The following is an 11916-nucleotide window of genomic DNA, read 5'->3' as shown; positions in this document are numbered from 1 at the left end:
GGTGGAAGAGAGGAAAGAATACTGGACTGAGAGCCAGAAGACCTGCACTCTAGTTCTGATTCTGTCATTTATTTATGTGACCTAGGGAAGATTATTTGACTTTTCTGACACTTAGCTTTCTAATCTGCAAAGGACAGTTAATAACATCTATCCTCTTTCTCATAACATACTTGTGACAGTGAATATCAATGAGAAATTTCACTTGGGGGTACTTTGTACATCTGAGCATGCTGTACAGCTGTAAGAATGATCTATGTTTGTTTTCACTCTCATCCTTTGAAATGCCTGTAATAATAAATCATTTATTACACTAGTGACAGAGGACAAGGTGGAATGGCAGAGTGCCAGTCTAAGGGGGCCAACTAGTGGACACCCACCCTTCATCTCTGCTCCTGGAATGACTGGCAGCTGAAACAGGGAAAAGGACTAACAAAAACCCAGAAACCCCACATCTATCAGTGCGTGAGTTTCCCAGCCAAATAAGGAGATAACAATCCATTTTAGAGTGAAGATTAACTCAGTTTACGGGAAGAAAAATGGTGATGCAACTTTCTTTTATCTCTTGGCACTCAGGAAATACTAATTCACATTCTCATCACTTCTCTCCCGCAGGGCATTTCCATCAATCAGAGAAGGAGGGGGTATTCAGGTTTAGGAGTGAGCTCTTTACTGCCGCACCCAGGAGTGGAGAAGGGAACCTTCTCCATCCTGGTTCAGTCCTTTTCTCTGTATATAGGTTTAGGAGAATTTGTAGAGGATGTGGGGTGGGAACAGAGTTACTTCTCAAATGTAAAATTCAGACTGCAGACATGATATGACATACGTGAAATACATACATACATATACACATACATATGTGACAGGCGTGACCTGAGAATAACAGAATAAACCTCCTCAATCTAATAAAGTATATTCAGGGAAGAAAGTGGCCTTGTAAATCAAAGTTTATCCTCAGAGGATCTTTTCTCCTGTCCAATGTTACTGTGAAGAAAATTCTCCAAGTTTCCAGAGAGATTAGAAGAGCCCCTGGTCTTAGTCTGGTCCAGGATGGAGTTTGGATGAAAAAACATGGATCTGGACTAAGGGATCAGCCCCCCTTTCTCCAGCCTCTCAAAGTCTGAGACATCGAGCTTCTCCGGGAAAGGGGGGTGGGGGGAATGGTGGTGAGCCAGGGAGCCAGGCCTTGCCCATCTGCTCCCACCCAGGAGCCTTTGGGCACTGCCCTCCAAGTTGCCATCTTGTTTTGTCCCCTCTCCTGATCATGTCATCAGTCCACTGCTTCCCCCTGCCCCCAAGAAGGGTACCCTTCTAATCCTTCTCCATGCCTATGTCAGCTCTTTCCCCACAGCCACTACTCTCCTCTAGTCCAGGATTTTTTAGCCTCAGCTCTGTTGGCTTTGGGAATCACAAATTCTCTGTGGTGAGGGCTGTCCTGTGCACTGTAAAATGTCTCCAGACATTGTCAAATGTCCCCTGGGGGCAAAATTCCTCCACTGAGAATCACTGCTCTGGTTCCTTCTCCTTCACTTGAAGCCCCCGTTTGTTAAGCATTTACCATGTGGAAGATACCGGATGGTCCTTCCTGTGTTTTATGTAAATGCGTCTCAAATTTTAATATACATTAAGAATCATCTCGATAGTTTTTTTTTTGTTTTTTTGTGTGTGTTTTTTTTACATCTTTATTGGAGTATAATTGCTTTACAATGGTGTGTTAGTTTCTGCTTTATAACAAAGTTAATCAGTTATACGTATACATATGTTCCCATATCTCTTCCCTCTCGAGAGTTTTTAAAGTGCACCTTCTGGTTCAGTAGCTTTGGGGGAAGGGTCTGAGATTTTGCATTTCTAATGAGCTTGCAGATTTTGCTGTTTTGCTGGAGCACAGACAACACTTTGAGTACCAAGGCTCTATGTCACTGTGTCCTTGTGGACCTATGAGGACTCGGTTTTACAGATGAGGAAGAGAAGACTCAGAGAGCTCCTAGGGGCTCATCATGTTTTGGGCCCAGGTCTGCACACATGCAAAACGTGAACTCATAACCAGTGATCTCAGCTGTCGTGGGACCAAGGTCTTTGGGTTCTCCCCATGCTCTCCCTTCCCCGGTGAATCTTGCTACGATAAGCTCAGCCAAGCCTGAGATGCAGACACGTGTTTGCCTGGAAAGTCCATATTATATTACTCCTTCCTTAGACAGTATGAGCAGCTCATGACCCCAGGTGGATATTCTGGAGCCTGCTGAGCTGTCTCCATGACCTCATGCCTCTGTCCTAGCCTGCTCTGCTAACAGCTCATCCCTCCCACCCTCCTGCCTATCAGTAGAGAGTTGTCTAGGATTGCAGCTGCCCTAGGGGCTCACTTTTCCTCTCAGCTCACCTGTATAGTCTCTCCAGCCCTCTCCTGCCTCCCTGTCATCTATTACCCCAATACTCTTACTTTGTCTTCTTCTCTGTCTCAAAATGCCTCTTGGCATCTTCTTCCCATCATAGTTAGGGATTTTTAGTAATGACCTAGACCCTGAAGGGAAAAAGGGTGGGTGATGTGGGCCCCTGCCTAGGACTAGGGGACAAGACTCCGGTCTTCCAGGAGCAAAGGACTCACGCGTGGTACCAGTAGCAGCAGTGGCAGCTGACCAGCCTGCTGGCTGGGGATTGCATCATGTATTTGCTTTACTAAAGAAAACAAACAATACTGTGAGTGTGATGGAGGGAAGGGGTGCTGGTGCCAGAGAGATTAAGGGTCGGCCACCTGGAGAGGTTGGAAAGGCTGTTCCTCCCAGGGTCCCCTGTTCTTCCTTCTCCCCGGAGCCGGAGAAAGTTATCCTGCCCCTCACATCACATTTCTACTCCCATGGCTTTGCCTGGACCTAGGCTTAAGGAAACTCTTAGAATGTTTGTGAAAGAAGGTAATTCAGAGCAGGGCTCGGCAACCTCTCTCTGCAAAGGGCCAGATAGTAAATATTTTCAACTTTGTGGGCCATATGGCCTCAAAGCTACTCATCCTCGTCTCTGTAGCATGAAAGCAACCCTAGACCACATGTAAACAAATGGGCATGGCTGTGTCCAAATAAAAATTTATTTATGGACACTGAAATGTTAATTCACACACTTTTATGTGTCACAAAACACATGTTTTTCTTCTGATTTGTTTTCAATCATTAAAAAATATAAAAACTATCCTTCTGTCACTGGGCTAAGCCATTCTTAGCTTATTCTTGGCCGGTAGTTTGCCAATTCCTCATTCAGAGTCCAATGTTTCTCAAACTGTTTCCCAGGGTCAGGCTGGGTTAAAGCAAGTTAAACCCACGCCTGGCCCCCTGCCTCTACAGGGTACTATAGGTTTCCAAGAGGGGCTAGCACATGCCAGTCTTCTCTAATTTACTGACAGTGAAATCCCTAGTTTCATGGAGAGTCTTGCAGACAAGCATCCTTCAGGACTAGATTCTGTGGAACATGCTTTGGGAACACTGCTCCAGTCTGCCCCTCATTCTACACCCAGAGAACTGAAGGCTGAGTGCCTTCCTAGTTGGACACATGGCCAGGTCTCTCTTTTTTTTTTTTTTTTTTTTTTTTGCGGTACATGGGCCTCTCACTGTTGTGGCCTCTCCCGTTGCGGAGCACAGGCTCCGGACGCGCAGGCTCAGCGGCCATGACTCACGGGCCCAGCCACTCCGTGGCACATGGGATCTTCCCAGACCGGGGCATGAACCCGTGTCCCCTGCATCGGCAGGCAGACTCTCAACCACTGCGCCACCAGGGAAGCCGGAGGCCAGGTCTCTTGATGGCACTGATGCTCCTGATGCTGCACTGCCGCATCCCCTGGGTGACCCCAGGCAGAGCAGCACCGCCGAGGCTAGACCACTAGCACACCAGGGCCCCCAGCCTTCCAGACCTGGCCATGTACAGCAGCTTCCTTATTCTACTTGAACCTGAGAAGGGGCACATTTTGGTTGAGTGATTGTACACCTGGGTGGCTGCATGTCAGGAAACACTCTTAAAATTCTTGTCCCTGACCGATTAAAGGAGAAGCATATCTTGGCCATCCTTGGCCTCTGGGTTACTGTTGCATCATTAAATAGGGCTTAATTATTGAGTGATTTTAGCAGTAAGGAGACCAGTGTACCCTGTACAGTAACAATTGGTTTACCTGTGTATAGGGGTTACAAAGCACCTCTGTGTCACTTTCGCATTTACTCCTTACGCCTGCCCTCTGAGGGTGGCAGGATGGGTTTTTGTTTGTTTGCTTGTTTTAATTTTATGGATGCAGAAACTGAAGCTTGAGGTAGCTAGACAACCTGCCCTTGGCACACCAACAGTGGCAGAGCTAGAACTCAGACCCAGGTCTCACCTCACCTCAAAGGCTGCTTTCTCCATTGCCCCATTGTCTCAGAGTGAAGGGTGACTAGGCAGTGAAGCAATTCTCTAGAAAAGCATGACCAATTTCCCTTTCTCCACCTCCCTCTTCTTCCTCCACCCATCCCCCACAGCCCCCGTATATAGGAACCTCCACAAAGCCTGGCTTGCCTGCGCACCTTTACTTTTGAAGCAGCTTCCATAGCTGGAAGAGGAGCCTTCCATTCACAGTTGCACCCTGATCTGTGAATGGTAGGGGTGCCTGCCCAACCCTCTTCCTCTCCAACAGGAACCAGCCACCTCTAAACAGCAAACCCTCAAGCATCACTTCTAGGACCTGAGGTGAGTGATGGGAGAGTCTTGAGTACTTGGCTTTGAAGCCTTACACTGACCGCTGACCTACTGGGAAGCGGAGCTGGGGGATGGCAGAAGTCAACTTTTCCAGTGTTTAGGTAAGGGTGAGATGTACCGTGAAGCTGAGCTGCTTCCTCGAGTTTAACACCAAGAAGACTTTAGGCTGGAGGAGAGGAAGGCCAGGAGGATTATGAGGCCTAGAGATGAATTTGCAAGACAGGCTGCAGATCCTGTGGAGTTTGAAAGAAGGGAACGGAAAGACTCTGAGTGAGAGGCTGAAGCACAGAGCTGCATGACAGGACAATGGGTGCTGGCCCTGGGCCCGCTTCTCTGGCCCATGTGTTGGCAGGCACTCCAGAGACAGGCCTTCTCTCTGCTTCCTTCCCAGTCTAGGGGTGGAAGACTGAGCATCCTCAGGTGTGAGACCAGGGCCAGGAGTAAGAAAGGGAGGGAGGGACTGAGCTCTGAGGAAAGAAGGAAGGAAGAAAAGCAAAGGACAAAGAAGTCAGGGAGAAGGAATCTCTGCATACAATTATGATAGACAGACAATGGGGTTCCCTTCCTCTGGCTTGGGGCTCTTCACAGCGTCTTTCAGTGGAAGGTTTTAAAGGTGATTCATCCGGAAATCTGACTCCTCCTCTTGTTCAGTTACCTGAAAATTTAATTCTTAGAGTCACAAGCCAGTCCGTTAGTTGAGGTGGCCTAGTGAGTGTGTGACCATAACCTATCAATCAGCTAGTCCCTCCCTGTGGGTCAGGATTAAACCCACGGCTCCTCATGAGACGGAGGTGGCCTTCTCCTGGGGGAGAGGAGAAAGACCTGTCCACGTGTGTCTGGTGACTTAAGGGCAGAACTCAGACAGGCAAATGCCTAGTTAAGCTCTCTATCCTGCTGATTTTGGGCTCCCTATATGAGTTCTTTGGCATATTATCAAAGAGTGAAGAAATGGCACTCCTCATTTCTTCACTCTTTTTGGTCAAATTCTGACTAGCAGGTTGTTGGCTACAGTTGACTGTAACAGAGAAGGAAGGAGATGCAGGGTGTGTGTGTGTGACATGGATGGGGGGGCAGATAGTGGGAAAGTCAGATCAATGGGTATGAGACCGAGGGTCAGAGAGAACCTTGCCCCACCCCAGGGCACCTCAGCAAGGCCACATGTTTGAATTATTCTAACACCGGGAACCCACTCTAGTTTCAGGTTTCCCATCTGTGTGTCCCCGAGGCTGGCCGAGGCACAGCCAAGGAGCATTACTCTGGGATGTACCCCTCCTGAGACAGAGGGCCTGCCTCAGAGGGATGCCTCCCTTTCTTCCAGCAGGATCGTCCTGGTCCTTCCTCTGCTGCAGATGGACTCTCCTGTGCACATGGTTGCCCTTCCCTGCCTGAGTCTGATCCTGCTTTTCTGGAGCCAGGGGCCAGGGGTCCAGGGCCAAGAATTCCAATTTGGGCCCTGCCAAGTAGAAGGGGTACTTCTTCAGGAACTGTGGGAAGCCTTCCAGGCCATGAAGGACATTGTGGTGAGTGAAACGCTGTTCTGAAGCCAGCCATGGGGGTGATTCTGGGTAGAGGATAACATTTTATGATTATGGAGCCTTTTGCAGCTTGATCATCATTTTCCTATCCAGGAACTTAGTGAAGTCAGAGGTATCACAAGTCTACATTTCCTCTTGCACTTGGGGAAACTGAGGCTCAGGAAGATGTGGCCAGTCTGTAGGAAAAGAAACACAGCCCATGAGGAATAAAGAAGGGAGCCCGATTCATTTGAGCTTCATCTATGTCTCAGGGTTACATGAGACTCCACCAATGGGAAGTCATGGGAAATCCTTCGAGACCCACCAGAGTTTTCATCTACTGCTTTGCCAGCTCCTACTATTCTGTTCCCACCTGCTTAGGCCTTGAGTAAAGGTCGAAAAATGTTTAATGCTGAGTTGGGAAAGAATGGTTAATAGAGCTTGTGACATGTACTCCTTAAAGGACAATCCAGATGCAAGGCAGAAAGAAGGAGCTTGATGAGGCAGCTAGGGAAGAGGGGAGGGTGCTGCACTGGAGACAGGTCACCTACGTATGATCTTGACCTTGAAACCAACCCGTACAGCAACCCCTACATTCACCCCCATCAGTTTCCTTATTTGTACAATGAGGAGGTGGGACAAAGGAGCTCTAAAATTCCTTCCTCTCAAGCATTCTTTGGCTCAACATTCAAGAACTGGGATGAGTGGTGGGCTGCAGGGGAAGCTCCAAGGGGTAGCCCCCCGCCCCGCCCCAGAATATGGGGGTAACATCCCATTCCTCGTTGTTCTTAAACCACATGGGCTTATTTCTTCCTGCCTCAAGTGGCCAAAAGGATCAAACAGGTCCCTCATAAAGCTCTAAGAGCTCCTGGGATTCCATCTGCCCCTGGGGGCCAAGATTGGTGATTTTCTGGCCTTGGAACCTTGTACCCCAACCCCAGAGGCCAGCTCAGCATGGCCTTTCCTGGGTCCTCCCTCTGGCCTCTGAGATCTCACAGACTGGATAGATTTAGGGGTCTGGGGAAGCAGCGTGTATTTGCAAGGTTGGTTTCTATGCTGACCCCCAACCTGGAGACATCTGTTCTTTCTCTTCCCAAAGCAAGCTCAGGATAATATCACGAGCATCCAGCTGCTGCGGAAGGAGGTTCTGCAGAATGTCTCGGTAATCAGATGCTGGGGAAGGATGGTGCCTCCTCTGGGTGGCTGGTCTTCTATGGGTGACGCTGAGGGGTTGTCTAGGGGAGGCTGACAGAAGACTACACTTCTGCCCTGGGCTGAGCCTGCACAGGACAGGGCTTGGTAGTGAGCCAGAGAAGTAATATCTGGGGTTGTCATCTCAGTATCTGGGGTATGTGAACATGTGGCATGAGGAGAGGGGCGGGGATTGAGGCTTGTAAACCTCTGTCTCCATTTAGCCAGAGTTGCCAACAATCTAGATTTCTCTTTCGCTTTTGGCAGCCCAGTGAGCATGTGCTTAGGCCACTTCCATGCCCCCACTTTTTTCTCACCTGTTCCTCATCACCCATCTAGGCAGTGAGCACAGACGACTGAGCCCTGATCCCTGAGAGATGCTGAGCTTCCCTCTGTGGCACTTCAGAGGGCCAGTGTGCATTCCCTGTGCTCAAGGATACTAGTTTTCTTTTCTCCTCATTTCTTCTCCTTCCAAGCCTTTTCCCTGCCAACTCTCAACCAATCAAGATCTGGTGCTTTTCAAGGTCCATCACCGCCCAGAGCTATTAGAGAGGCCATGTGGTATAGAAGAAAGAATACTAACCAGATGGGAGTCAGGAATCCTGGGGGCTTGGCTGTGTCTGCCACTGACCGGCCGTGGGACCCTGGATGAGTCCCTCCTTTCTGGGTCTGCGGTTCCTCCTGTCAAACAAAGGGGCCTGAAGGCTCCTTAAGATCTAACATTTATCAGCATCTCCTAGAGGATCGCTGCCTCTGCTGTGCTTATCTTGCCTTGCATGGCACGTGAGTGGTTCATCCAGGGCTGGGGTGGGCAGAGGCCTTGGCTCCGCAATGACCCCGCCCCTCCCCAGGAGGCTGAAAGCTGCTACGTCATCCATGCCCTGCTGAAGTTCTACTTGAACACTGTCTTCAAAAACTACCACGATAAGGCAGTTGAATTCAGGATCCTGAAGTCATTCTCTACTCTGGCCAACAACTTTATTGTCATCGTGTCCAAACTGCAACCCAGTGTGAGTAGAACAAAGCTGGGACTGAGGCCCACAGGAAATGCTATGTTTTCAGAAGACTCGTCTTCCCTTATTTGGTCCTGGCTTTTATTCCACGACAGGGAGCTGCAGGTGTCATGGAAAAGAGCACAGGCTCTGGGCACCGGCAGTTCTGGGCTCAAATCAAGGTCTGCTTCTAACCAACTGGGTGTCCATTTGCAAGGTGGTCAACCTCTCTGAGCTTTGGTTTTCTTATCTATAAAATGCTGATAATCACCCCTACGTGGCAAGACTACTGTGAGAATTAAAGGACACAGTCCCTGCTGCATGGTGGGAGTTCAGCATTGGCTACCTTGGGGACGCGGGATTTGGAGCTGTCTTCTTAGGCCTTGGGCACCCCTCTGGCGTCATTAGGAAGGAGTGGGAGGCGGCTTGTCTCTGCTCCTACCCGACACTTGGCACACTTTTTGTCTGTTATCCAGCAGGAAAAGGAGATGTTTTCCATCAGTGAGAGTGCACGCAGGCGGTTTCTGCTGTTCCAGAGAGCATTTAAACAGGTAATCAAAGCCAGGAACTGAGAGCTGCCCAGCTGGAGGCAGACTAGTCTGAAGTGTCACACGATTGTTCCTTAGGGACCGAGTGCAGAATCCAGGGCAGCTGACTCCCCGTGGCTGGCCCCAAAGCCACCTGACTTAGCACAGCTGTAGCTGCATCAACTGCCATATCCTCTGCATAAATACCACAAATGGCAGCCTATTTCTCTGCCAGTTTTCAAGTTAAAGTGCTATTATATTTCCCTGCAAGATGATTTCACTACCAAGGACATTCCCAAGTGAGAGTTTTATGGGTACTTGAGGTGGGCGATTGGAGTCAGAAGTGAGGGGGAAGGAAGGGAGAACCCCCGAGCACAACACACATTGCGTATTTTCCATGATGTTCAAAGGGTCTAGTCTGTGAAAAAGAATTATGGGAATTATGTTGCCTTGTCCTAAATTAAGACAACAAAGAAAATCCCAATTTCATACCCAGCTCCCCCCACAAAACAAGTACAATTTTGATCATTTTTTGAAGGAACAGATACCCCCGTTTATAAATAAATGGTGAAGAGCAATAATATACAAGGGAAAGGGGCCACCCAGGCCTCAGTTTCCTCATCTGCACAGTGGGCTCAGGGGATGGACAGAATCCACCCTGCACTGGGATTCTGATTCTTAGTGTCAGGGACTCCAGACGCTTTTCCCTTGCTCCTTATCCGTTGCCACTCACCAAGCCATCTGTCCTCACCTCCGAGGCAGACAACACTCATAGACGGGGAATAATTGATGGGTAGGTGACTTTGTCAGAGGCCATCCCAAAGGGGACTCAGCCCATGATTTGGAGTCAGACCGGGTTCAGGTGTCGGAAGGAAACCTATTCTTGTGGCTAACATGACAGATCTTCAACTCTCCTTTCCCTTTAGTTGGACAGAGAAGCAGCTGTGACCAAAGCCTTTGGAGAAGTGGACATTCTCTTGACCTGGATGGAGAACTTCTACCAGCTCTGAAGGCCTAGGCCAGGATGTCCTCCTCGTTCTCTGTGTCATTTCAAACAAGCGTCCCTCCCCCTGATGTTCTCTGGGTGCTTCACATCCTTGACCATGGGCCCCATCCTTGGCCCAGGCTTATCCTCAAAGACTTCATTCTTTAAGTGACCCCAACAACAGTCGTGGAAGATTCCCTTGGGTGCTGTGAATAACCTACAAAGCAGATTCCTATATTTATTATAACGCTATTTAATTCCTATCAGTGTTTTAACCGATGCCATATTTATTTGTCAGAATGAAAGTTCTGTGAAGGCAGCAAGGACAGTGCCCCATGCTTCTCTCTGATCCTCCACGATCCTTGCCACCACGTGGGGTAGAGGATGGGTGCTCAGTAAATGCTTAATTGGATTTTTTTTAAACCTGTCTTTGAATTGTTGAGGAACAATGAGGGATGTTGGGATGTGAAGTTGAACTTTAGGGCATGGAAATCACATTGTCATGACACCTGCAGGGGTCATCTACAGAGCACTGGGATGAGGGTGAGGGCACTGGTTTGAAATATAAATGATAAAAGATATAATGCAGGGGGGTGCCCAGAACAAAGCAGACTCTCCCCAAACACTGCATTTCTTGCCCACACTCCCCTCCTCACTCCCACCATCCCTGCCCCTTGGGTGCCCTCTTTCTTATCCCTCTCACTCTTCCCTTATCTGACACTTGGGGGGGTGCCAGTGTCAAGCGACCTCGTGGATGGTGTCATCATACCTGGATGACAGGTATGATGGTGGTGCGAATATAATTTAGGGTTAGGTTAGGGTTAGGTTAGGGTTAGGGTTATGTGTTATCCCATCTGTGATGACATTCCCTGCTCATAAAAAGCAGGCACCTCGGGAACCTTTCCTTTCTATCACTGGACCAGTGCCCAGAGAAGCTGAGTTGTGTGTCTGGGAAAGGCCTTCTTCCTAAAAGCAAGATGGGACATTCTCCAGTCTCAAGCTCTGACTGGACTTTGTAGTTGATTGCAATCCAAAGATATATGTCTGCCTAACTGCGCCCTTGTTCAGAACACTCAAGAGGATGAATATATGTAGGAGGTGGGATGTCTCTTCTTCCATGACGTGAGTACCCTTGCAGAACAACTGGCCTTCCAGGAATCCCATATCTTTTCTCTCCCCAACCTGGCTATAAGCCACCTGGACTGGCAAAGAGAGGAGGTGCATTTCTGAAAATCAGAGAGATGTAATGGCTTTGGATAGCTCAAATCGACCAAGGCTAAGATAAGTGCACACATTTCAGTGCATGGAAGAAGGATAAATAGATGACAAAAACTATTCTATTTCTGAAAGAGGGGGAATGCTGGAGTCAGGGTACTTAGGTGCATCAAGGGAGGAAGCCTGAGAGTAAAGAGGGTATCCACATATATCACTAGCACTAACAAGCATGGTTCTGAAAATTTACAACCCTTCATCACATCAAAATAAATTGCCCTCACCATAGGACTCCAGACAAATAGAAGATCACTAGTAAATGCCGGCCCTAAGATCAGGGCAAAGAGGTTGTAAGGGGTGTTTCATAACAAGGTCCCTTCCTAGCTCAGGGCTGAAGCATGTCCTCACAAAGAAGTTCAGGCACCTTCTACTGGTGAGAAACCCAAGACCGAGAAGGGCTTTCAAAGCAACAGCTATGCCTAGGCTCCAGTCCAAGGCCATGTGGTCTAGAGCCAGGACAGCAAAGACCGTGTGATCAAAGACACTCTGCAAATCCCATAGCCTGTTGCATGACTTGGAAAGGAAGCAAGTGGCATCAGGATAAATACTCTGCATTCCTGGAGCCCACCTGAAAACCACAGGGGGCTGCAAAAGTGTCCAGGAAGAGCTGGGGGAGTGGGGACTGAGCAGTGCTCAGGGCAAATAGACAGGGATGAGACTCGAGGTGGGACGTGGGAGTAATGAGGGTTCTGAAAACAGATGGAGCGGGTGTTGGAAACCAGCATACAGACAAG

The 11916-nt window shown here is 48.8% G+C and overlaps 1 protein-coding gene across 7 annotated transcripts; it reads left to right on the top strand.

Moving 5' to 3' along the window:
• The first annotated feature begins 4535 nt into the window (after positions 1–4535).
• Positions 4536–11902, top strand: IL24 (interleukin 24). Of its 7 annotated transcripts, none has more exons than XM_082613226.1 (7): positions 4536–4692; positions 6020–6221; positions 7315–7377; positions 8258–8416; positions 8515–8580; positions 8875–8949; positions 9852–10551. In XM_082613226.1, the coding sequence occupies exons 2-7, from the start codon at positions 6051–6053 to the stop codon at positions 9933–9935; spliced, it is 618 nt and encodes a 205-aa protein (XP_082469352.1). In that variant the 5' UTR covers positions 4536–4692; positions 6020–6050; the 3' UTR covers positions 9936–10551. The 7 variants fall into 7 exon arrangements, with proteins under 7 accessions (XP_082469352.1, XP_082469353.1, XP_082469351.1 ...); XM_082613227.1 differs by having other exon boundaries at positions 6023–6221; positions 8878–8949; positions 9852–10546; XM_082613225.1 differs by having other exon boundaries at positions 6023–6221; positions 9852–10546.
• Positions 11903–11916: the final 14 nt, after the last annotated feature.

Source organism: Mesoplodon mirus (assembly GCF_964341445.2).
Source record: "Mesoplodon mirus genome assembly, chromosome: 3".
In the NCBI taxonomy this organism is placed as follows: domain Eukaryota; kingdom Metazoa; phylum Chordata; class Mammalia; order Artiodactyla; family Ziphiidae; genus Mesoplodon; species Mesoplodon mirus.
Note: the sequence above shows the minus strand (reverse complement) of the source record. Positions and strands in the feature narration are given on the sequence as shown.

Bases quoted from the DNA above. Each gene is read 5' to 3' on its own strand.
- IL24 (XM_082613226.1), top strand. From the start codon at position 6,051: ATGGACTCTCCTGTGCACATGGTTGCCCTTCCCTGCCTGAGTCTGATC. The intron at 8,581-8,874 runs GTCTGCTTCTAA...TCTGTTATCCAG, and splicing joins AGTTCTGGGCTCAAATCAAG to CAGGAAAAGGAGATGTTTTC. The intron at 8,950-9,851 runs GTAATCAAAGCC...CTTTCCCTTTAG, and splicing joins TCCAGAGAGCATTTAAACAG to TTGGACAGAGAAGCAGCTGT.